Source organism: Clavelina lepadiformis, chromosome 3 (assembly GCF_947623445.1).
Source record: "Clavelina lepadiformis chromosome 3, kaClaLepa1.1, whole genome shotgun sequence".
Taxonomy (NCBI): domain Eukaryota; kingdom Metazoa; phylum Chordata; class Ascidiacea; order Aplousobranchia; family Clavelinidae; genus Clavelina; species Clavelina lepadiformis.
In genome coordinates, this window is record NC_135242.1 from 25,077,035 (window position 1) to 25,101,670 (window position 24,636).

The following is a 24,636-nucleotide window of genomic DNA, read 5'->3' on the forward strand; positions in this document are numbered from 1 at the left end:
TTCTCAAATTTGCGTGACTATGCTGTTAGTTGCTTGATTCTGTTTATGTAAATTACTAACTTATAAAGTTCCCATTTTATTTATTATAACACAAAGGTTTTCACCTTCGGGCAAATCTTGCTGAATGTCACATAGCGCTGTAGTAACCAGTGAAATCGATCATGTAAAAAGGGAAGATTGAAAACATTACATCAGTATTTATATGTGACACACCAGTTCAAGCGAGGAAATTATCTGACGTCATTAAGGAAAACGCAAATTTGGTCAACAACTGAATTACGGGATTCTAAATTAAATTTCAAACATCTTGGAAAACAACTCGTGATTCGTGACGTAATCGTCACATAGCCTTCCTACCCAGAGTAAAGCTTGCCTGAAATGAAATTGAAGGCAACCTTTACTCGACAAAATTATGTCTGTGGTATAATATTCATCACAGTTATTAAAACAAGAATTTGGTACAGTACAATGACAAAGTTCGGTAAATATAACAAATATCGATACACCATTTCACTTGAAATACAAAACATGAGACATAAGCTTACAGAAGTGTCGCTTTCCCTTGCGTGTCGAAGGTAAAAAAATGAGCGATCACGTCTGCGTGTGTCGTTCCGCGGCTGTAGCAAGCCTTGTTTGCGGTAGAGAGATGCGCCGTGTGGCGATGTCCAATGGACTTTGTCTTGATGCGTAAAAAAATATATACAATAGTTTGCTCATGCTCTTGGAGATGTATAACACGTTAGTTAGGCGATCAAAACTTCATCACATCAACCAGGCATCAATGTCATTAGTGCTGTTGTTTCCGAATTAGTCAGGTTGATGATATTGGAGATAGAATTTCTTGAAAGCTTCCTCGTTGACTAGCGTTCGTAGTTGGCTGATTTTGCTGTGGAAACTTGGTCATCAAAACTTCATAAATAGCTGGTAACATTCTTTCTCGCTCAATATGCAACTAACTCAGCAATTTCGAACTGTTCGGGCACCAATTTATGACAAATTTTAAAGCGAGGATGGTTGAATTGATAGATAGTTTTTCTTCTCACTCGATGAGATGGTTGTCATTTCTCGAACGGTTTGCTTCTGCTGTTTATTTAATTTCTGTCTATTTATATTGCTAAATAATAAAGTTCCCATTTTATTTATTATAACACAAAGGCTTTCGCCTTCGGGAAAAGCTTGCTGAATGTCACATAGCGCTGTAGTAACCAGTGAAATCGATCACGTAAAAAGGGAAGATTGAAAACATTACATCAGTATTTATATGTGACACACCAGTTCAAGCGAGGAAATTATCTGACGTCATTAAGGAAAACGCAAATTTGGTCAACAACTGAATTACGGGATTCTAAATTAAATTTCAAACATCTTGGAAAACAACTCGTGATTCGTGACGTAATCGTCACACTATGTCCTGCCTGCTTCCTTACAGTTCCCACAAGTTGTTCACTTGTTGTGTGATCCACTTACATGCAAATACGAAAAATAAAGATCGTATTCTTGAACAACAGTAATGAACTAATCATATGGCTGTGATTTATCAACGCCTGCTGCAATTTCTTGTGTTGTATTTAGTAAAAGGAGTAAAAAAATATCTAGTCTAGCAGTCCACCGTTTTGCCTTTGTTTTTGCATACTCACTACTCAGCCATACACGATTAAAGAGTTTCTGAGCTCAGATAGGAGCTGCTAGGTACCTTACCGGTAGTTTATAAACAATAGCACATACTGTAGATTAGCAAGTGGTCTTAGGCTGCTCGTATCACGCTGCACTAGACCTAAGCAGAAATCATAGTTTTCCAAGCAATAGTCATCAAAGTTGTTGTGATTCCTTTTTATGTAGATGACCTGTTCCATTTAGCGGCAGGTAAGACCCATTCATAGATATTATATAAACATTGTTTGGATAATATAAACACTATGTTTATGTGATATCTATGGAAGGAATCCCCTTGCCGACGTCCAATAGAATACAAATAACTAATGAAGAAAAGAGTGAGGAAAATTTTTGCACGACCTAAAAGCGGCGATAATTCCTCATCGCTCGAGCCTCGGTTACCGAACTGATTGTTGTGAGTTACTTTCGATTGTCGAGAGGATAAAACAGGACCCATGTAGACCGCGTCGCACCTCAACAAGCGCGGTGTGAAAAAATCCTCGGGAAATCCCGCAGGTAACGGACGACGAGAAATGAAACGCTCTACAATGTTACGTGGAAACGTCAGCAGGTGAAAATATTTTATTCACATGTGGCAGAGACAATAAAATACTGAAATCCAAAAACCCAAACGCGGTAGAATATATATAGAATAGGCTAAAAACCATGCACATGTGAACTATGACAATGTGCGGCAGTGTGAGAGCAGCTAAAACCGACAAGTATGCACGAATGAAGCAATGCACAGCGCTAGCAAAAAGAGACGTCAACACACATTGAACTAAATTACTTTATAATGGCGGAGTGCACGCACACAGCACGGTAAAAGCTTCATAACAGATCGCGGAGTAGTTTGGATAAAAATAATTTATAAATAGTAGTAAATAGCTTACACCATGCACTGGTGTCATACCAGTTGGATGGTGTTACATTAAAATGCAGCGCCTGTAAAACAGATGCATAAAACAGACTAAACAATCAGTGCCTAAAACACAGCCAAGACACTCAAGCTCTTCTACCGCGACAAGGCAGTGGTCCATAGAGACGATAGAGTTGTATTTCGTCATTGAAGCGCACAATTCATAAGCGCACAAATGATCTTAAGGAAAGACACAGCGTGCGTGAATAATATAATAAATGAGGATGTTTAAGTACTTTGGCGCAAAGGAAACTCATCGACATACAAGTCCAAGTACAAGTCGTACGTATACACCGTTACCGGTAAGTACGGGTTCAATTATAAGCAAATAGCTCAACACGTAGAAAACTTCACTATAAAATGCTTACATAAATAGAAAGTCTACTGTGAAAGTTGTTCACGTGATCATAAAGCTCTGCTTAAACTGAATCTGACTCAAATTTATATTAACGCATGGTGGCGCTAGCAAGTCAAATTAGTTTCAATCCTCTCAGACTGCAAACGCAGCTCAGCCATTGTATGGTAAGGTAACCTCTATTAATCGAACAGAAGTAAGTCTTTGCACGACTTAAACCCGGCGATGATTCCTCATCGTTCGAGCCGTTTTGTCGTTTTGCAATTTCCGATTGTAACACATATTTTTTTTTTTTTACATAATATTGCCAGAATTTAGAACTGTCCCCCAGGTCCACTGGACAGGAGCAAGTGTCGTCGTCGACATTACAAAGGTAGCGCGAGTGGTGTCGAACCCTAATCAGTTGGTCGCATAATTGGTCGCCAGATGACTAACAAGAAATTGTGCGAAAAAGATTGAATATATTTTCGCAGCTCTCGAGAGCGACTGTGCAAAGGTAACGGTGTTTTCCGCAGATTCAAAAAAATCGAGAATAAATCTTTCTTTTTCTTAATCGGTGTAGCTGCGAACTCTCCCACCGGTCTTCAAGAGCTTGCGCGATATCTTTACCTATATACCTCACCAGGAAAGTCCTGTCCTCCTCTGGTACCAGGTCTTTAAGCATCTCTCCCTCCAAACCCACTTTCTGTCGAAGAATGCCAGTGATCCAGGCCGCATCAAGTCCGGACATGATCTTGGTTTTGGTCCCGACGTCGACAAGAAGACGGACCGTCGACACGCTTGTTGTGTATAAACCCCCCTGGCAGTAAGGGGGCAGGAAAGTAGGCGGATATTCCTCTACGGAAATTGACCACGCGTTTCCTGGTGTCCTGTTAGGCTTGTCGTGTTTTCTAAAACTAAATCCACACAAAATTGGAAAGATGTGGCGTGGCTTGCAACCTGTTGCGTCAGCTTGAAGACCGGCGGCGCCACGAACAAAGCTTGTGAGGACGTTTGTCAAGTGGTCAATGTCTAACATCATGTTGTCATCCGTGGACGAAAATAGGAAGTTGCCTGGAAGGTGGTCGGCCGCCCAGTGCATACCGGCCAGAGTTCTGATGGTGAAATGGCTGAAGAAAGAGGTTCAAGTCATATTCATTAGGATGGAAGTTGGTGAAAATATTGTCCAATGCTGCTTTTCAAATAAACTTAGCCAGCTAATAAAGCGCTACAAAAAGTTGCTAGAAATGTATAGTTAAGTATATTGCGGTCGCCTATGGTGCAGCTTATAAGCATCACCGATAGTCTGTTTCATCAAAGCTATTTGTTCAATTACTTCTTTGCGCTTGTACTTAGAATATGATTGGTTTAAGGTAAAATTGGTGCGAGAAGAATTTTATTAAAACTATTCTAAGATGAACGTGAAAATTCTCAAAAATTTCATCTCACGCATATTCTTAAAAGCATTAACAGGCGCAAAACTTATCATAGACTTTGCAAATAAAACTTAACTTACTCAACATCTTCCTTGACGTTGACTTGAAGAACGTCTCCATTGGCTTCGTTTTCAGATTCAATTTGTTTTTGTTCTGTGGAAGATCGCGCGATCAGGAAGACAACTTCGATTCCGATTCTGTCAATGGCGGCGACCGAGCCCCAGGTTTTTCTTATGCTGTTTCTGATTCCGAGGTTTATGGCCCAAGATTTCACCATGATGATCATGTTCCATTGACCGCGTGGCTCTGAAATTGAGTCAAGGTCATGTATAAAGCCACAAGCCAGCCAGTGCTGCAAGTGATAGAAAACCCAATTTTTTAACAACTGTATTCTAGTACCAAGGCGGTGGCTTCATCGAAGCAAACGCTTGTATCTGAACATTTTCTGCAATTCTGTCACAAAACATTTTTATTGCTAAACTACGTCTAACAACTTACTTAACCGGCGACATACTTTACATACATTTGCCTTGGTAAAAAATTTTACCCTACATGGCTACGGCTTCGAGTATTGCTAGTAAATACAACTGCATGTTGTTTAAAAGTGTTGTACTTAGTGTTAAGGATCTTTTTTAAGCATTCTTAACCTGGTGGTCTGAAGCATCCATCGTTTTTGAAATCCTTTATTCGAATTGACTTTTCCAACCCCCACGGCCTCAAAATGTATTCGGGTATTTCCCATCTTGTTCGCAAGTTTCTGGCAAACATTGGGGCGTCTAACGTCGGACTTTTTATTCCGCCAAGTAGGTCCGTCACTGGAAACTCCGTCTCATATAATCCTCCCAGACTTGCGTTCAGCCCAAGCTCAGGTTCATTTTTTGAGGGCTGGTTCACATCCGAGTTTGGCCTGTCGGGAGATTTAAAGTCTTTCGATTGTGCAGGTCGCTTCGAGCTCGATGAAACTTTCACGTTGCTTTGTCGTTGCTGTTCAGTTTTGTCGCACAGTTGGAACATGGAGAGGCATAAAAGGAAGGAGCAGGCAACAAAATAGAGGATTTTAGCCTTTTTCAGCGTGATCATTTTGCCCTCTTCAGCCGCCTAACTTCATTCACAAAAGACGAATGTTTATGTAACTCCCGTCCAAGCTTCTGCGCCTTCACTGAGCATCTGTTCATATCATTCACATATGGTTTTAACTGATTGACTTTCTATAAACGAAACAACAAATTTGTTTAGTTGAAAATGTCTACTGGCTTCGTTGCCGCTATTCTCTGTAGGAAACTGCCCACGCTAATTTGTTAACCTTTCAACATTTCATCTGCTTCTGCAGTTACCACCAGACACATAAGCATAAGGCTGCATAAGCTGCTGTGGAAGGTGAGTTGTATGAAGTGTTCCTCTTGACCGGTCAAGGACGAGAAAATATTTCTGTTTTTTGTATGAGCTATTTCATTGTAACGTCAACGTACGTAACAAGACTGTAGCATAGAGCTACCGCTTTGTTGGCATCATGGATACAAAATTGTGACTGCTCAAACCGCATATTGACTCGAACATCACATATCAAGTCACTGACGTCATCATATCTACAGACATCTTAAATTTGCTTTAATACGACGTCTTAAAAGGGTTTCGCACCAACCTCTGCAAGTGAATAGGTGTAAATTTCAAACTAAATGAAAACAATAATCTTCTATAACAGTCTTTAGATTGGATCTTTCATAGTGACGCGACGTTTCTATCGACCTATGCACACACCTAGTGTGTTAAAAAATCACTTGTTCTGTCTAATTTGTTGTTTTGTTATAATACATAAATTTTACTTAATCGACAATGCACTAAATAATGGTCGACCTTGACTGCGTTAAGTTTCAAAAAAGTACAAAGTTGAAGCAAGACACAAAGTTTTGAACAGAATCAAGTAGTTTATAGTAGTTTTAAGTAGTCAAGTAGTTTACTTAAACCACCACAATAGAACACAAAATGTTTCAAAAGCTAAAAGTTTCAAACTTTTTCCGGACCGATATTGACATTTTTCTATTTTAACCCAAAATACAGTATTTTTTGATCAAAAATCATCGTATTGGACAGTTATTTCTGATTAATCGAAAAAGAGCGAAAATTAAATGCATCGTTATTTGTTTGATAACTTCATGCTTGGTAAGTCATGCGGTTATAACAATAGATTTTAAAGCGACTGTAAATAGCTCTTGTGTGCGTCATAATATAGTCCCTTGTAGGGAACTGGCTACAAAAAATACCAACGAAGGAAGCTAAAGTTTTACGCGTCTCATTCGCTCGATCTCATTCGTGGGTTGAAAGGATCATTCTAAGGAATTATTCCGGTTCTATTGGGTTTATCTATTCAGTTTATTCTGCAAAATACTTTTGTAATAACATGTTAAACATAAGATTTCCAAACAGTTGAGCTTTAGTTGAGGCAGTCATGGCCAACTGTCTCAAGCAGGAAACATTTTCTCTGTTCGTGCAACGAGCCCTGGAAACAGTGGGTTGCGAATTAAAACCAATACGTATTATATTTATACTTATATATACTTTTTATATATACTTTACATATATACTTATATTTATACAAATATATTTTTAGCTGTTCATTCTGGTCCACCACTGAGAATCACTTGATATATTTTGTTGGAAAACAACATGCGCCGAAACACAGGCATAACTTGACGTGGACAGACGTCTCTGAAGAACGTCTGCGTCACACCTCGTCTAAACGGCGACAACTCGAAATACGATCTGTGAAAAAAGAAAACACACAAGGACTTTCTCAGCAAGTGAACGTGGTGTCCTAACGCTACCTAGCGACTAAGATGACGCTGCAATAAATTATTGCCCTCGCCGCTGATGGGCGCTATTGTGCACCATTTATATTAGCACGCAACTCTGAGTCGTACTTTGACGAAACTTCACCGAAATCTTATCAAAACTTTTCTCAGTTTCAAGCCCGGTCTGTGCATCTTCCAATGGAAACGTATCTGCTTGGGGACTTCCCCTGATAATGCGGACAGCATCGGGACATCCCCGTCCTCCACCATCACATTTTCACCAGTTATAGTGTTGGGACCTAGACCCAGTTTCTGTCTCAAAATTCCCGTTATCCATACCGCGTCATTCGGTATGCGTACTGACGTCATCGCTGCGTCAACGATCAGTTGACAGGTAGAAACAGACGTGCTGTAAAAAGCCCCCTGACAATGCGGGGGCAGAAATTCAGGGGGGTAAAGTTCAGGGCTGAGCGACCAGGGGTACTTGGGGTCTCGCGATACTATGTCGTGCTGCCTGAAGCTGAGACCACAAAGGAAAGGAAAAATGTTTGACGTCATACACCCCCGCCCGTCCACCTCGGGCATCTGACGCACGTGATAGCTGAGGTACTCTACGACTGTTCCGAGATTAACCGCGATGTTTTCATCAACCGTTGTGAAGAGGTAATTTGGCGGGAAATGCTTGACAGCCCAGTGCATGCTGGCGATGGAACGGTCCGGGTAGATCCTTTAAAATATCAAGCATTTAATTTATTTGAAAACAATAATCCTTATTTCGTCACAAAAACTCACCCTGTTGATTCTTTCAAGTTAATTTGAAGAATGTCACCGTATTGGTCGCTTTCGGTCGATATTTTACTTTGAACTTGTTCAGAATGAGCTTTGGCCAGAAGGAAGACAACTTCGAATGAGACCTCGTCTATTTTGGAAACTGAACCCCAAGATTCCCGAATCGCGTTTCGAACATCCACATTGACGACGTCCGATTTGACAACTATTATCATTCCCCACTTTTCTCGCCGTTCTAGAAATTAAATCGTGCTTGGTTGCTGTGGTAATCGATTGTTGCAACAAAATAAAGCTAGAAATGACTTACTCGGAGGTCGGTAACACCCGTCGTTGTCACCGGACCCGAACTTTTCACGATTTGGAGCAAAAATGAAGTCCGGTAAATTCCACGCTTCGTCGAGATTTTCAATTAATTTTATGGCTTTGGAAGTGGGCGTGTAAACTTTTTGCTGATCCCTTAGAACGGCAAAATCCTTTCGCCGCGTCATATATCGCTTAGCAACGGAAGCATTCAGCATCAGGATTCCTCTGTTCGGTTTGATATTGTTCACGATCGGGTCCGGGTTCGGTAGCATTGTCAAAATATCCCGAATACGTATTTTGTTTGTGATAAAGTTCGTGCCAAGAATTTTTTCCTCCCAAGCATTCTTCGTGTCTTTTGACATCATTCTGTTAAAACAATGAAGTTACTGACTAATTCGCTCCATCATGCCAATTTTCTATCGTGATTAAATCTACGTAAACAGACATTGTTACGTAATTTTAATTTGAAAGTCTCTACAGTATTCATCGTTTATATATTAATTATTAAATAATATTTTTTATATTTAAAAGTACACTCACTTGCCACAACCGCTTTCTCTTTGTTTGCTAACAATCGTATTGATGAACAACAATGACGCAACAAAAACAAAGAAAATTACAAAAAGTTTCCATTTTATTGAGATTTGCATCACTTTACTCCAACTGACTCCTTAGCAATTAACAAGAAACATTACATTCGAAGTACGGTGATAAGATCTAAACTTTGCTTTCTTCCGTCACAAGGATCTTATCTATGACGTCATTTGTAGAAGTTTTCAAATTCCTTGATCACAAATGGCGCGACCGACCAACTGTACTGGAGCATGACGTAGCATACTCGACAATTCACATTAATTGATGCGAGCCGTTACAAGACAACCTTCGCTGGTGAATTAAATAAGACCACGGTAGTTGAATCGTTGTGGTCAATGCAGTCAAAATGTTACGTCATACTATAATGCACTTTGAATGAGTTAATTGTTGATTCGTCGGCATTTGCTTGAATTATTTTTGAACTTGTTTATTTCTTTTTATCTTAACCGTCCAAATTTAAATCGCGATCTTAATTCTTATTGGCTTAAATGCCATTATTGCCTTTGCTTAAAATTGTGACCTGCAAAACTAGAAAACTGTCAAAAACCACCGCGTAGAAACGAACGACCTCGATTTTTCGACAAAATCGCTTTTCTCGAACTCGTAAACGTCAAAGTTGTTCAAGCGTAATCTCTCTTTCCAGTTTGTTTCAACAACTGATGACGTCATCTGAGTAATAGATAGACATCCCGTCTCGTGATTGGTGAAAGTTTCAAAGTTTTCTTAACAAATGCGTTTATGACATCATAAGGAAATCTGTTTAGGCAAAAGGAAAAGCGTAAAGTCGAATTCCAAATTTGCTGATAAAACAAAACAATTTTATAGTGGTAATATGACCTGTTTAAAATAGATGTCATGAGATGCAATAAAGTTTCTTTGTTTTGGTTGCGAAATAAACAAGGCTACTATCCTTGACACCAAACGCTTCTAAGATTTCGTAGGTCACAATTACCTTCATGGCTTAATTTTATTTACATATTAATTAGTGAAATATCGGTACAAGTCGTAACTCGCTAAGGGCAAGTTGTCTAAATTGTTTTTTGTTAATTGCGTGTCTCGTTACTGGAACTACTTAAAGTCGTGTTTCCTTTCAGAGTAGAACTACTTTTGGCGGTTTTATCAGATATTAATGCGCTGATCGGAAGCTGTTTCAGCAGCAGCACACAACCTTGCAAAATAATACGTACGGTAAGCTCGCTGGCGCCACTACTCGACGAAGACCTGTATATGTAACATTCCGCATGGAGGCGCTGTTTCTCTAGAAGAGCTGTTGGCTCTTGTTGTATTTCATAGATCACTCAAGATTGTTTAGAGTTTGAAGCTTTAAAATCAAATGCAACTTTTCAATACGGAAAGAGATTGCTCGCTCGCATCGGTTTAACGTCAGTTTTGCTGTTAATTAGATCTCAATAAATCCCGAAATATCACTTTAAACTGTCCACCGGGTCGCTATTCAGCATTGCTGGACTGCCCAACGTCGCCATTGGTTGGCATTAATTGTACTTATTCATGGTATTTTTAGGCTTTGAGCGTCTTTTGGTAAAGCTTATTTTTGTTAGTGTATCAGCCTTTCCATGCCAGACACTAACATTTGAAAAACAAACAGACTAGATCAGCAAAGTGGCAACTTCAAATCACTTAACTTATTCAATGTTGGTCCAACAATGACAAACTACAAATGTCAGATATTTTTATTGATGTTACTTGTTAGGCTGGCATAAGACATCTCAAAATGGTCATACCGCATACACCAGCGAGCATCAACATGATCAGCTTATACGTTAACAACCTAGGCCTAAAACTTCTTGCAAATCTTCAGCATAATGTATATGCATAATGTATTCAGCAAAATGTATTCAGTAAGTAGTTATATGACTTCCATTTATATTTCTTTAGATATACCAATTGATACTGTTTTGGTTTAGAATTATTAACAAGTCTTGTAGAACAGCGAAAAAGGTAGAACAAAGTTATTGCGCCGTACCAAAAATGATGTCACAACAGGAATGAATAAATCGAGATTTCATTAATATCAAATATACGTCATAATCCAAATAACGTCACAAATACGACACATGGATGTTAATCACATCGCAACATCATCTTCGTGCCTTTAAGCGCTTCATTTGATCCTTTCCAGGATTTCCAGATTATGTTGTGCAGAAACCCCTCCGAGGGACCCCAAGCCGCATTGAGTGCTGAGCTCCCACATGTGTGAAACCACCAACCTCCACTTCCTCTTCCGAAGCGTGCAGCGCAATTCACCCTCCTTAGACAAAACTCAGTTATCTTTTGTTAGACTTAAACCAGGTAATAAACGTATTTTATTCTGCTAAAAACTAACAATGGACTGAACTGAATTATTCCCACTTTAGATATTTAAGCTCGGTGTGGTTACATAAATGCGGACCACAGACTCAGGTTAAACATTGTGTACTTGCCCGTTTGAACCGTGTTCAGCGTCGAAGGTCGAGAAGGGGAAATAATTGTGTGAAATCGTCAAACTGTCCCCCGCTGTTCCGGAGTAACCTTTCAAGTTGAGAATGAAATCATATTTGGGTGTTCCGATGGAAAACGAACTAAAATATAAACAACAAGTCTCCGTATTTATGTTGATTGATTATAAAGTTCAAAGCCGCTGAAACGCTATACAAGCTGTTCAACTCAAAAGCTAACCAAATTGCTGAACAAAGCAAAACACGTCACGTCTTCAGCACGTTTTCTAACGTCAGAAAAAAATTTATGAAATGATTAAGCTACTTTATTACTCACGAGTAATTTGCGTGAGCAGTCTCATTATCGAATGAAGTCAGTTGTATGTGGAGTTCGCATCCGCCGCACCGAGTCATTTCATAAATCTTTTGAAGTCCTGCAAACATGTTATGTAACGGCAATCACTAGCGCCTCATGTGACGCTACCACGTCTATTCAGCCTAGTTGTTTGTATTGACGTCATCCCAGTTACCGGTGCGCTTGGAGAACAATGAACTTGACTTGTTCTTATTTTTATCTTTTTAAATCTGTGTTGAGTGGTCAACTCGGGTATCTGGGACCCATCAATTATCACAAGAACGAGTCCAGAATCATGAAGAAACCGTCACACATACGTCACATTACTATCGACACTTGATAGGATCTTACCGAGCCAAAATTCACCATTTTTATCTCCGAACCCTTGCACATAATCGTCCCATCCCACCTGGAAGTTGACACTCCCGTCAAATCTTCGCTGGAAAACCTGACAATGTTATGACATCGCGATTATGTAATCATCGTCGAAAAAGTTTCTGGAACCTGACAAACATTAAAATAAAAACTGGGCACTTGCCGTCCACCCATCTTCACAAACCACTTCTTCACCGGACTTTAAAAGCTGCTTTCCATTAACTGATGACGTAGAGCATGAGGTAGGACGCTCTGGTACTTCTGGTGTTGTGGTAAATGACGTAGTCCTATTACATGACGTAAGCAACCGATTCATCAAATCTTCCAAGTCTACGGAAAATAGGAAGGAAAAGAATGACGTCAAAAAAATGAGGATGAAATAAATAATAGCGAAATGTACCTTGCAACCGTTTCATGATGACGTCATCACACACGGTGGTTGTCACTTGACGACATTGTTGTGTATACGTCATAGTGACGTAAAAGATCAAGAGAAGAAATTTTATTATCAGTTTCATGATTTTACTTAAATCCTGATATTCTGTCTATACTATGAGATAATTAAATTATCTGTTTAATTTTACAACGTTAGATTTTTAAACATCGCTCTTATTAAATCACATATTATTGAAACTTCTTGCTAACAGAACAGACTTGTTTTGATTATGATGACGCTTCACTGAGAGCATCCTGTGAGGTTTATCCTGTTTTCTTGATTAAGCGCAAACTTCCGCTCAGCACGCATTAACTATGTATATTTACTGCATGCTTTCGTCTGTGATTGTAAGAAGCAGCGTGGGTTCTTGGTTCATATTTTGCTCGCGTTACTTCTCCTTATAAGTTGTCTATGCGTTCATAAATGTTTTAACTTCAATTTAAACTTTAATTTATTTCAAATTTATTCTTTCTCATGCATTTCAATGAAGGAGCAGGCTCCCTGTCTCTCATTTCTCTGAACAACATCTTATGACCTATGCAACGCTCTAACTAGCTCACACATCGCCAATGCTTTACAGGAATCTGTTTAATATTTTGCGAGACGATCTATGGACGAGTTTGATATGGTGTGGGCCCTTCCTTTGGTTCAATTTTTGTATTTTTCTCTTTATTTTAAACACTTTCTTATCAAGGCTTGATCAATACACTTAATATTACGCAAATCTGCAGAGGAATTTATAGTTTTCCCAAGTTTAAAAAATTTATAACAAACTTGTTTTGTAATGATTGTGCCCCAATCTCAACACAGAAGTAAAAGCTGTTAATCAATTTAAAGCATATTTTCAAATATATGGATGCAATTTCGTGGGCAAAATGTAAGTTTTCTGACGCAATCCTGAGCGAAGAAGGAATTTAAAAAAACTTGTATTTAGCATTAAAAAATTAGAGGGTAAAATTAAGTCTATCCCAATTTTGCCCAAGATTTGTTCTGTCTTTGCTCCATCTGGCAATATCATCACTCACACCTTTAAACTATTGCATAACATGCTACATTCTTATGTAATATGCAAAATGCAGCTTTCATAAGCATTTTCTTCTTGATAAGGAAGTTTCTACTTAAATATCTTTAACACTACTATGAACACTTTCTATAGTCAGACAGTGATTTACTCCACAACTGGCCAACTGTCGGTTTGTTGTGATTTTAATTTAATAACAGAAACAATGTGCGTCAACCCACGCTTTCCTGTCTCACTGAAACGATTTTTGTTTGAAAGATTCAATATTTTCCAATCAAAGCACTAGTACGAGCTTTTTCATATCTTAAATTATTTCACTTCGCATTGTTCATGTTTATATATTTGTACTTTATCTTCTAGTATACCCACTGCAGAGTTATGGCGAAATTGTTTACTATAATTGTCATCTGCATGCTTTTCTTCGCCGAAGCGTGAATACCAATTCTGTCTGATTTTTGACAAATCCTCGTTTGATGAAACTCAATTGGTAGATCAACAAAGATCAGTTGTTACAGTTCACATGTAGATGCGCGGAGTTAACGATAAAGGTGAAATATGAGTCAGTGCGAAATAAACGAACATGTTGCCTGTTAACTAAAAGTTTCTGCACGGCTTCAGCCACCTGCTTATGGTACTAACGTGATTTTGCCGAAATAACCATGATTTTGATCAAGATTTGAATTTATTATTAAATTAAATTATTTGGTAACACTGAGTATGGTTCGGTGGTTTTTGCGTGTCACGTGTCGCCAGATGTGGCTAATTTAGCCAAAGGATTCTATTCTGCATGCAGCGTAGCTAAAAACTTTTTTTGGAAAATTAATCAATTGTTTTTGGCTAATTTACATACATGATTTATATATTGTATATATAAAACCTATTTATATATGTTATATGTACAAATCATATTGGAGAATACAAAACTAAACATGTTCATTCTTCGTACAGTTTCTGTCCAAATGTGTTTAAACTGCTCCCGCGTTAGACAGTTAAACTCAATCCCAGGGAGAGGCCTCTATACCTCCATTACTAATCGTACTGCCGTAATACTACGACATGCATTTAGTGGACGCTCGAGTGATATCCGTGCATATATTTACAAATTCATAATTGCCAGTAACTTAAAAGTGTACATCTAGTAACAAAAGTCTAAAAGTATACTGTACATCTAATAATAATGTAATGCTAGTATACATCTATTACTAATAATATAATGCCCTTCAACAGATTAAATTTTCTATATCGCTATTTACGAGGAAGTTTTTTGTTATAGATTTAACTGATTTTAACACCCTTTATGATGAAGCGACAGCGGAGTATAACTGATTTTTTTGGCAAGTTTCAAAAAATATATGATAAAGGAAAATCAGAATACACGAGTTATGGATTGAATTTAGCAAGAGATGAAACATCCTCAGAGCGCCCACCAATAAATGAAAAAACGTGACAAAACATCAGAAGATGAACCAATAGATGATAATTATGTCACTCAAATGAGCTGTCATTCAAATAAACTGTCACTCAGATGATATACAACCAAATTTAGCAAGAGATGAAACATCCTCAGAGCGCCCACCAATAAATGAAAAAACGTGACAAAACATCAGAAGATGAACCAATAGATGATGGAGAGAACGAATGTGGCGTAAATAATGTGAAGCATGTGCTGAACTTTGGACTCTAAATATAAAGTCTATAAATATATCCAAATAATGGGCGAGTCATAATATCAAAGGACAAGGGGAAAATAGAAGATATAGAAGTACGGGAAAAATTGCACAATCACTTCACATCCAAAGCCCACAATTTGTGCGTTGCCGAACTGAAACAAGGTGAGAAAAAGAAAATTCTGGAAGTTATTGACAAAATAAATGATAGATATGTAACTTTTACAGAAAAGGTTTTCAATAAAGTTTAGAGTATTGCAAAACGCAACCTACCGTTTTCATCCATAGAAGATGAAATTGAATTGCAGATAAAAAATGGATTAGATATGGGAGTGGAAAACTGCTGCCAAAATAATTGAGCATATTGCTGGACATATTAAACAGACAGTATTTGGCAAAATAATTCAACAAAATCTGAAAATCTTCGTTATTATTGATGAAGCTTCTACATTATTTAGTAAATATTAGTACATTAGTAAAAATATTTATATATATATATATTTAAAATATTTATATACATTAAATATTTAGTACATTATTAAGGTATGTTATCATTTGGCATTGTTTGAGTCATCGTTTACAACTCTTGTCTACAAATCCATCATGAAATCTGTGTGAACGATTTCCGTGACTACGTTGAAAATGTGATACAAAATCGTTAGATCGTCAGCGAGTGATTGTTTTTGCACTGAACTGCATCGCTTTACTGAAGCGCTGTGGCTGCAAAACTCGCTTTGAGCTTTGGTGCGGAGTTGATGCGATTATGCCCGAATACATCTTTGTGATGAGATACCAGTGGAGTCTGGAATGACTGGCACGCCGAACGACAATTGTTCTCCAAACCAGCCGTTTTATTAAAAACAAATCCAGGAATGGTTGGGCATCCATCCAATGCCCGATTTACAACTCTAAGCGGTGATGGACTGGAGTCACATGACAGGAACAATTCTTTAATGATTGACGTCATGACGGTTAAGTTACGGTTGAAGACAAACAACGACAGTTAGACCTGTACGAATTTTCTTTCAAACTGAGTCAACAACACCGCCAGTTACGTCATTCACTGTTGGATATTGCCCGGGGCAAGACGGCATGACGTAATGGTTGGGTTGGAGAATAACTTTGCAGGCTTCATCCATTGTGGCGTAAAATGTTGATGAAAAGTAGATGTGGTTGTTGTTGACGACTTGGTCAAACTCTTTGTTAACATCTTGCAAAACACTAATGACGATGCCAGTGGCAAAGGCGCCGGTACAGTAATGTTGCCAACGACTCCGATATAATCTCTGCACTGGTAATGATTTATTTCTACTTCACCGCTGCCAGTCTCATAAGCCACGATGCTGAGATGGTTCAGGTAAATCACCGCCGATATGAAATATCGTATAATTCGGCTGAAGTTCATTTCACAGAAAACAAAAGAACTTAAGTTTATTCTATTTGAATAAGGTAAGTCAATCTGAGCTAGTATTTCTGTCGTTTGATTATGTCATGTCAAGGTCTTGGATAGGATCTTTAGAAAGTTGAATCACTCTAACCAAAGACAGCAATATTTAGTGTTCTATTTGAAAACTTTAAAATAAGAACCAGTCTTACTTACCAAAAAGTCCTTCTCAGGACTAGTAAGACAATATGACCTACGCAGACAAGGTCAAAAAGAAAAGTCAGTGGGTTTTCAAAATTCCAGAAAACTACAACAGAGAATGTGAAGTGACTGCAAAGTTCGCCCAACCAATGAAACGAGGAGAGATATATCAGCTACTCACTTCGATTAAAATGCCACTAAGCGCAATTGAAGGCATAGTCCAACGCCCTGGAAGCATCGTTGATTTCACAGTTGAAAACAAGAAAGGAGCAATAAAATTGGCAAACGCACTAGAACAAGTAGAAGGGATCAACAGTGCAATAGCTCATGGTGATGAACACGCAGAGTTAACCGTCTCATGGGTACCGATTAACTTCCCTCAAGAAAGTATCAGAGAAGCTCTTGCAAGCCTAGGAATCTCGAAACCAGCCACCTACGGTCGAGATAGAATAAGACAAAAAAAAGACGGAAGGAGAATCTTTACAGTCAAAAAGGCTCTATTAAGAGAAGTCAAACCACCATCTTTCATTTACTTCGGACATTACAGATTCATGCTGAGTTATGAAGGTCAAAAAAAAAACATGCAGTCGCTGCGCCGAAGACGACCATCTCGCAAAAGACTGCCCGTACAGGCAACAACAGAGAATTGTGACTTCCCAAGCGTGGGAATCAGAAAACTCCAAGAACACAAGAGCATCGGATCAGTCTTCTGATGAAAGCTCACCAATGCCCGAACTACCGTACACTCCAAGTGAAGAGATGTTTCCAAAGCTCGATAATCCGATGATTTACTCTACGCCAAACGAGGACAAACCCAAAACAGGTAACAAGAATATCTACCAAGAAATTGACCATTTTGACGGTTCAATCAGAGAAACAAAAGAAAACAGAAGCCAACCCACAGCTGAAAGAACAAATAAAGGTCTAAAAAGAAGGGAAAGGGACTCTGGCAGCTCCCAAAACTCGACAAAGGACAAACCTCCCAGCAGGAAACACAAGGACGATGAAGACACCACCGACAACTCAGATGAAGACCCGACAGAATACAGCAATCCAGAGGAACAGGAAAAAGGTACAATACTCTGCGAATGTAACAATTTAATACCGAAACCAGTAGGACGTGAAAAAACATTTTGTCATTCGTGTAAGTTGGTCTATTACAGATGTAACTGTATAGAAAACAACGAAAAATGCGCAAATAGCCTGAGACAAAAAAAGTGTAACAATTGCAATCACCAATACGTGCCAGATGCAACTTTTTTAAACACGACGATTTATTAATGTTTAACTACATCAGAAAAATAGCCCATTCAAAAAATGTGTATTTTTGTAAAGTGTGTTGTAATCTGGACATTGTTTTTTATGTTAAAACCTACACCGTTATTTTTTACACCAGTAGAACGAACGTTTTTCTATATCGAATCAACCCTTATCACTTGTAAAACAATGACTTGCTACCTTAAAATTTGCACCCTAAACTGCCACGGGTTAAATGATAAGGCAAAACGTGCAGAGCTTTTTAGCACCTTAAAGAAAGATAAGGCCCACATATTTCTGCTACAAGAAACTAAATGCGAACCCCATAACGAAGCCAAGTGGCAAAACGAATGGCACACAGACAAAGCTGTTTTTAATTCCGCACCAAAAAAGAAATTACCTTCTAAAGGTGTTGCGATCCTGATTAACCATGACGCCATAAGCTTTAAAAAGGTCGAAAGGGATCTTGAAGGCCGCCTTATCACTGCAATTTTAAGAATGTATGACCAAGACTTCAAAATAGTTAATGTATATGCGCCCAACGTTATGTCACATGTGACAAAAGAGAATGACCGTTTTTTTGAATCAGTCCACCAATACATCGTAGGAAAGGAAGCCATCATTTTGGCAGGTGATTTTAATGGTGTACCGACACTTAATCACGCGACACTTAATCACGCGACGCTTAATCACCGACACATAATCACTAGGACACTTAATCACGCGACACATAATCACTAGGACATTTAATCACGCGACACATAATCACTAGGACATTTAATCACGCGACTTGGATACTTAATCACGCGACATTTAATCACGCGACACATAATCACTTGGATGTCGGAAAAGCGTGAGGAAAATTCAGTAATTCAAGCTCGTGTGCATCTCTCTGTGGGGATGGCGATGTGGATTGTTTTTAAGGTTGGCCTAAAGCCAAAGCGTCACCTAACGCAAAGCGTTCTGCGCAAAGTTAATGAAATTGGCATGAAATGTGACTACGAGTCTAATGACGAATTAAGAACAGCTGTTCGGTGTTTACCAGCCTTAGCCATGGTCCCTTCCTCTGACGTAGTCGAGCTATTTCTGATCTTAGCTGATTGCATGCCCGATCACGAGAAGATGCCTGAGCTGCTTTCGTATTTCGAGCACACATATATCAGAGGCAGACGACGTCCGGGACGTGGTGAAAATTACAGCTCAGCCATCTTTCCAATCGAAAGTTGGAATCATTACGAAGCCGGGGCAGGTTGCATTGCAAGAACCACAAATGCAGTCGAAGGTTGGCATTTTGGTCTCCAAGTGCTTTTTCAATGCCACCACCCGACATTGTAGACTTTCATACAGGGAATTGAAAAAGACATTCAAATGCAACGTGCAACGTTTCTGCAAGGAATTGCTGGTACTCAACCTTCTATTCCAATGCGGTACAAGGCACTGAAACTGCGTGTGCAAAACACAGTTGACCGTTATCTGTCAAGCGAGATTTTAGTCTATTTTCGTGCAGTTGCTTACATTTCCCATGCATAACATTGCTGTAAATTGTAAATAAACATTGTAAATATGTGATTAAATGTCGCGTGATTAAATGTCCTAGTGATTATGTGTCGCGTGATTAATGTCCTAGTGATTATGTGTCGCGTGATTAAGTGTCACCAAACCGATTTTAATGTGGTAGATGATCCTCTAATTGATAGAGAACCTCCAAGTAGACCACGACGTAAACCAACCGAATTGGAAAACTTGTGCAATATCCATCGCCTTTCAGACCATTTTAGACTACTGAAAGGCAACGCAAAACAATTCACGTGGCAAGATAGTACAACAAAATCGCGCCTCGATAGATTTTATCTATCTAGCAATTTCAGAGCCACAGAAATTGAACAAGAAATGACGCACCTATCAGACCACCAGAAAGTAACTATCTCCTTTAATATTACTGCCCCAACGCCAAGAGGGAGGGGAATATGGAAAAACAATGTCAAAATTTACGGCGATGACCAATTTTTGAACGAACTAACTTTTAGATGGCCGCTGTGGAAAACTTTAAAAACCACTATTTATGAAGACACCAATACATGGTGGATAGCAATAAAGCGTAGGCTAAAAAACTTAATTTCAAAATTTTCTAGGCAACGGAATGCAAATATACAACGAACCGAACTAGCTTTAAGCAATGAATATAATGAAACGGTCCTCCTCTTAAACCAAAATCAATGCACTTACGAAGAATATTTGACAGCAAAACGTAACCTGCGTGATTACAAAAAAAAAGATATTTTAAGCAAAATGTCCAAAAATAGAAGGGATTGTGGAAGAGTGGGCTCGAGGGAGTTTTTTGCGAATTATAAAAAACAACAAAGAAAAACCTTTATAAACGAATTATATGACAAGTATCATTTGCCAACCTCAAATCCCAACGAAATGCTCGAAACGGTAAGATCGTTCTACTCGCATTTGTATAGCGAAAAAGAAACCAACACGTATACACAATCCACCTTTCTCAGAGAGGTAAATTGTGCTATAAACGCTGAAAATCTAGAAACCCTAGGGCGCACGCCAACCAACGAAGCAATAGATAATGTTGTAAAATCCCTCGCCAACGGAAAAACGCCGGGACCTGATGGTATCAGCGCGGAGTTTTACAAACGATGCTTACCAATCATAAAAAACGAGTTACGCGAAGTGTTCCGGTATTGGTTTGCAAAGCAAGACATCCCAAGCGAAAGCGGTAGACGCGAAATAAAAAATGTCTGTTATGCCGACGACATCACGCTAACACTTAAAGACCTCTACTCAGTCGATGCAGCCCTGGTGCTCGTCCACAACTTTGCTGCGGCATCATCTGAACAAACAAAAAACTCGAGGTTTATTGATCAACAGTGCCATACCAACCCACCCCCTAACGGAAATAGAATGGAAAATAAAATCACTTGAGCTCCTGGGTACAGAAATAGGTAACATCACCATATCGAAATATTGGAAAAAAACCGCAAACAGAATTAAGGAAGAAATAAAAAACTTTAACCAAACGTATGCCACGTACGACGCCAAAGAGGCCCTCATCAAAGCTAAGCTCCTGCCAATAACCAATTTTGCGGCCCAAACTTACCCTGCCTCACGATCGGAAATAAAAAGAATAAACGACCGAATAATAACATATGTTGTTGGCAAGGACACTTATATGACAATAAACGAGCTTCAGCAACCGAAGCTTCAGGGAGGACACAGAATCCCCAACCTCGAAATATACGCTGACCTTATGTATGTAAGAACAATAAAAAATTACTGCCGCGCAAGAATACTAAATGAACCTCTCTCTACGCATGACTGCTATGTAGAATATCAAACTGGCCATGCGATGTCGGACATTCTGGGGGTAGTAAGGCTAAACAATGTGCCACACGCGCAAAACCGTCGTCCTTTTTATGATATCATAATTGAAATCATAAAGAAATACCACTTACAACCAAACGAATTGGCCGGTTGTAAACTGAGAAAAACATACGACCGCATAATAGGAGAAAATAATACAGTTAACAGCAACATGCTTAATCAATGGAAAAGAGTCCACTTGCCTTCATTACCTAGTTTTTTAAGAACTTTTAACTACAGGTGCGCTTGGAACATTCTACCCTCCCACGTAAACGTTGGAACATACGCACCTAACACCGACACCAGTTGCCCCTTTTGCAACATTGGTCCCAACGCACCAGATCATTTTTTTTACAAATGTAAAAACATCACGTACCAATGGCGCCAGATGCAAAAATTTGTTAAAACCATTCTAAACTGCGGCTTATCCCCATATACAATACAGGACATAGGAAACCTACGAATAAATCCAAATCTTAACCAAAGACAAGACAACACTTTAACGGCAATTATAACAACAACTAGACACCAAATATGGAAATTTAGAAATAGCTGCCTTTATGAACAGAAAACCTTTTCCCCTGAAATTTTGACCCAAAAGATTAAAAGAGCATTAGACTATAGATTAAACCAAAACCCAGATCCCACCCCAACGCATGCTGACAGTTGATGCACACAGTGTAATTTGATTTCGTAATACGTTTTGATAATTTTTTTTACTCGTAGTTCTTTGTTTTTCTTCGAAAGTGTGAAAATGACTCCGACGCATTGAATTCTTGTTGTTTCGCCGTAAAAGTCTATTTGCTCAATATTTTATGGAGTACTTATGCCTACTAAGTTTACATGTTCGTTTTCGCCAACCCTATTGTTTTCACTGACACAGTGAGTTTTTCATACTGTAATTAAACATGTTTTTTTTACCGTGATTACCTAAGTTAATCTGAAAACTGTCAAAGTGTTATTTTGCAATCTTCGGCTTTGTATACAGAGATTTGAATGCTGCCAGTTTACCTACAACCCGAACAAAAACAGAACTTAACGTATGGTACATTGATTTTGAAATGTTTCATGTCTACTTAAATGTGAACGTGTTTCAGATTAAGTATAAGAAATAATCTGTTTCTTTGTGTTTCCAAACGTGTTTCACGAAGTACTCAGTGTTCTTTTCGAACTGCCAACGATATAATTTTTTCGTAATATTTTTTTTAACTCTGTTTATTAAACGTGTCCTTACCAGATAAGAGCGCTTAATAAACCAAAAACACAAAAGAACTTAAGTTTAAAATAACAATCTGTAGCGAAAAATAATTCAAAGGAACAAAGTGAAAATTGATGATTAGTCTGCGATCTTGTTTGAAAGATTGTTGTTAAAATGAGTAGAAATATGCTGCGTTCCTAAAACTTTCAAACATTTTTCATTATTATAGTACCAGCAAAATAAATAAAACTAATAGACTTTTCACCAACATATCTATGAGCGGTAAAAGAAAGGTTTTAAGCAAATTATGCCAAATTTAAAGTGGCATGTTTTCTTTATACAGAGTCAGAATATAGTTCAGACTACAAGCCAAAAACGCACATAAAATGACCGATAAACAAACAAACGTTTACTTTAAAGAAACACGAAAATAAGAAAACATTTTATTGAATGTATTTACCGTACAAACAACAACAAAATAGTACGAGAAACATTTTATGATTTCCATGAATCACCGAGCATGCGGTCGTCCAAGTCATGTGACATTTATAATAACACCCTCAGACAAGTAGTCGTGATCAATGCTGGCATAGTAGTAAGCAAGTCTCCACAAATCTGCATCAACTGAACTTGGGTAACCGCCGAGACAGTTGTGATTAACATGGCCCTGATAGGTAGGCAATCACAACAATATTGGTCACGATATTATTCGCTTAAAAAATAGTGTCGGCTGTAAAAAAATCTTAAAAATATCGGATTAATAATCAAAAATTATTAATAAAAACTTAAAAATATCCTAAAATACTTTACTATAACAATATACATAGTCGCATGTTTTTAATACTTTACCACAAGCTTGTTAAAAGCAAAACTGCAATAAAAACATGATTTTATTAAAATGACTAGTTTCGAACGTATTTTTGTCCTGCGCCAATGACAAGAATGTTCGAATAAATATGTGAAAATCAAATGATCAACTGTTTCTAAAGGCTTCGTTCAGAAGTGGTTGCAAATGACAAAATCTCCAGATCGGAAGATGCTTGTTATTGGAAGGTGCGTGTGCGTCAACTGATACTACGATAATGGTAATCGATACTACTACGATGACTACATCAGGTAATCTGACAATTATCAGCAGAGAAAAAATGCGTTGTCTCAAGCAATTAATTTCTCTCATGCGTAGCTGGTTGTTGTGCAAACTTTATTTGATCTCCAGATCGGAAGGTGATAAAGCTAAATGGCTAAATGGTTCAATGATAACATGGAACTCCGAGAACAAATACATTGATAGTAAAACAATACCAGGAAATCAACTGATGCTACGATGATGATATCATCAGGTAATCTGAGAATTATCAGCAGAGAAAAATGCGTTGCCTCGAGCAAATAATTCTCTTATGCTTAGGTAGTTGTTGTGTACACTTTATGTGATCTCCAGATCGGAAGGTGCGTGTTCGATAAAGTTGCTATTACATGGGCGGTTCAAACCGAGAAGAGATCCACAACTGATTCTAGCTGTTAAACTTTCTCACCTGGTGTCGGTCCATCATTTGCTATGATATTAAGCTCTTTACAACACCACCACAATAAATAACAACATGAGCTAAAAGCTTATCTTTTGTGAGACGACTCATGTACCTCCATGCTTAAAAACGTTCATTGTTGACTGAGAATTTGCACTAAATTTGTGAGCGTTTTTATAGCCCGTTTTTTTGAGAAAATATTAATAAAATGGCGATAGTAATGAATCATGTTAATTGTCACTTTAGAAAATGTTCTGGGAAAAATTAATTTGGGTTGAACTGCTGCATACCTCATATGCAGCGTCATGTGTTCTGTTACTGACGCAAATGCGGTTCATGTCCTTAAGTAAAAAATTTAATCTTTTATCGTCATCGCTTGCTGTGGAAACATTTCTGTCAAAAACAAGCATCTTGTGACGTCAATGATGTTATTAAAATGTTCTCCGGCACAAAAATTTGATGTTTATCGTCACTTTCTCACGCTTCTTGACGTACAAGCTTTCTTAATATTTAAGCTTCTTTGTAAACGGTTGAGCTTTGATTGTTTTCGTGCAAAACATGTTTTTCGTCAAGAAAGGAATTTCGATATTTC

At 38.3% G+C, this 24,636-nt stretch overlaps 3 protein-coding genes and 1 long non-coding RNA gene across 5 annotated transcripts in view; all 4 read right to left on the reverse strand.

Annotated features, from left to right (window-relative positions):
- Positions 1 to 182: 182 nt before the first annotated feature.
- LOC143448214 (uncharacterized) lies at positions 183 to 1,399 on the reverse strand. Its single transcript, XR_013114426.1, has 2 exons — positions 546 to 1,399; positions 183 to 373 (listed from the first exon to the last, which is right to left on the reverse strand). It is a non-coding gene; the product is annotated as an uncharacterized LOC143448214 (long non-coding RNA).
- An 822-nt stretch (positions 1,400 to 2,221) lies between these two features.
- LOC143448215 (beta-1,3-galactosyltransferase 4-like) overlaps positions 2,222 to 24,636 on the reverse strand; it is a 31,687-nt gene continuing 9,272 nt past the window's right edge. Inside the window, exons 1-3 of one of the 2 annotated variants that reach the window (XM_076947832.1) lie at positions 4,990 to 5,663; positions 4,423 to 4,648; positions 2,222 to 4,036 (exon numbers count right to left, since the gene is read on the reverse strand). In XM_076947832.1, the coding sequence (XP_076803947.1) occupies positions 3,445 to 4,036; positions 4,423 to 4,648; positions 4,990 to 5,422 (1,251 nt within the window). In that variant the 5' untranslated portion in view covers positions 5,423 to 5,663 and the 3' untranslated portion in view covers positions 2,222 to 3,444. Of the gene's footprint in view, positions 4,037 to 4,422; positions 4,649 to 4,989; positions 5,664 to 24,636 lie in introns of those variants that run through there. The other variant, XM_076947833.1, reaches the window with a different exon arrangement.
- LOC143449755 (beta-1,3-galactosyltransferase 5-like) lies at positions 6,199 to 8,891 on the reverse strand. The gene is made up of 4 exons (XM_076950070.1): positions 8,764 to 8,891; positions 8,228 to 8,589; positions 7,924 to 8,155; positions 6,199 to 7,858 (listed from the first exon to the last, which is right to left on the reverse strand). The coding sequence occupies exons 1-4, from the start codon at positions 8,871 to 8,873 to the stop codon at positions 7,273 to 7,275; spliced, it is 1,290 nt and encodes a 429-aa protein (XP_076806185.1). The 5' UTR covers positions 8,874 to 8,891; the 3' UTR covers positions 6,199 to 7,272.
- LOC143450029 (fibrinogen C domain-containing protein 1-like) lies at positions 10,510 to 12,541 on the reverse strand. Its single transcript, XM_076950421.1, has 6 exons — positions 12,383 to 12,541; positions 12,146 to 12,312; positions 11,959 to 12,055; positions 11,590 to 11,686; positions 11,259 to 11,396; positions 10,510 to 11,086 (listed from the first exon to the last, which is right to left on the reverse strand). The coding sequence occupies exons 1-6, from the start codon at positions 12,498 to 12,500 to the stop codon at positions 10,900 to 10,902; spliced, it is 804 nt and encodes a 267-aa protein (XP_076806536.1). The 5' UTR covers positions 12,501 to 12,541; the 3' UTR covers positions 10,510 to 10,899.

Bases quoted from the DNA above. Each gene is read 5' to 3' on its own strand.
- LOC143449755 (XM_076950070.1), bottom strand. From the start codon at position 8,873: ATGCAAATCTCAATAAAATGGAAACTTTTTGTAATTTTCTTTGTTTTT. The intron at 8,156-8,227 runs GTAAGTCATTTC...TTTAATTTCTAG, and splicing joins CGGGTGTTACCGACCTCCGA to AACGGCGAGAAAAGTGGGGA. The intron at 7,859-7,923 runs GTGAGTTTTTGT...GATATTTTAAAG, and splicing joins AACTTGAAAGAATCAACAGG to GATCTACCCGGACCGTTCCA.
- LOC143450029 (XM_076950421.1), bottom strand. From the start codon at position 12,500: ATGAAACTGATAATAAAATTTCTTCTCTTGATCTTTTACGTCACTATG. The intron at 12,313-12,382 runs GTACATTTCGCT...TATTTTCCGTAG, and splicing joins CATCATGAAACGGTTGCAAG to ACTTGGAAGATTTGATGAAT. The intron at 11,687-11,958 runs GTAAGATCCTAT...ACATGTTTGCAG, and splicing joins AAATGGTGAATTTTGGCTCG to GACTTCAAAAGATTTATGAA.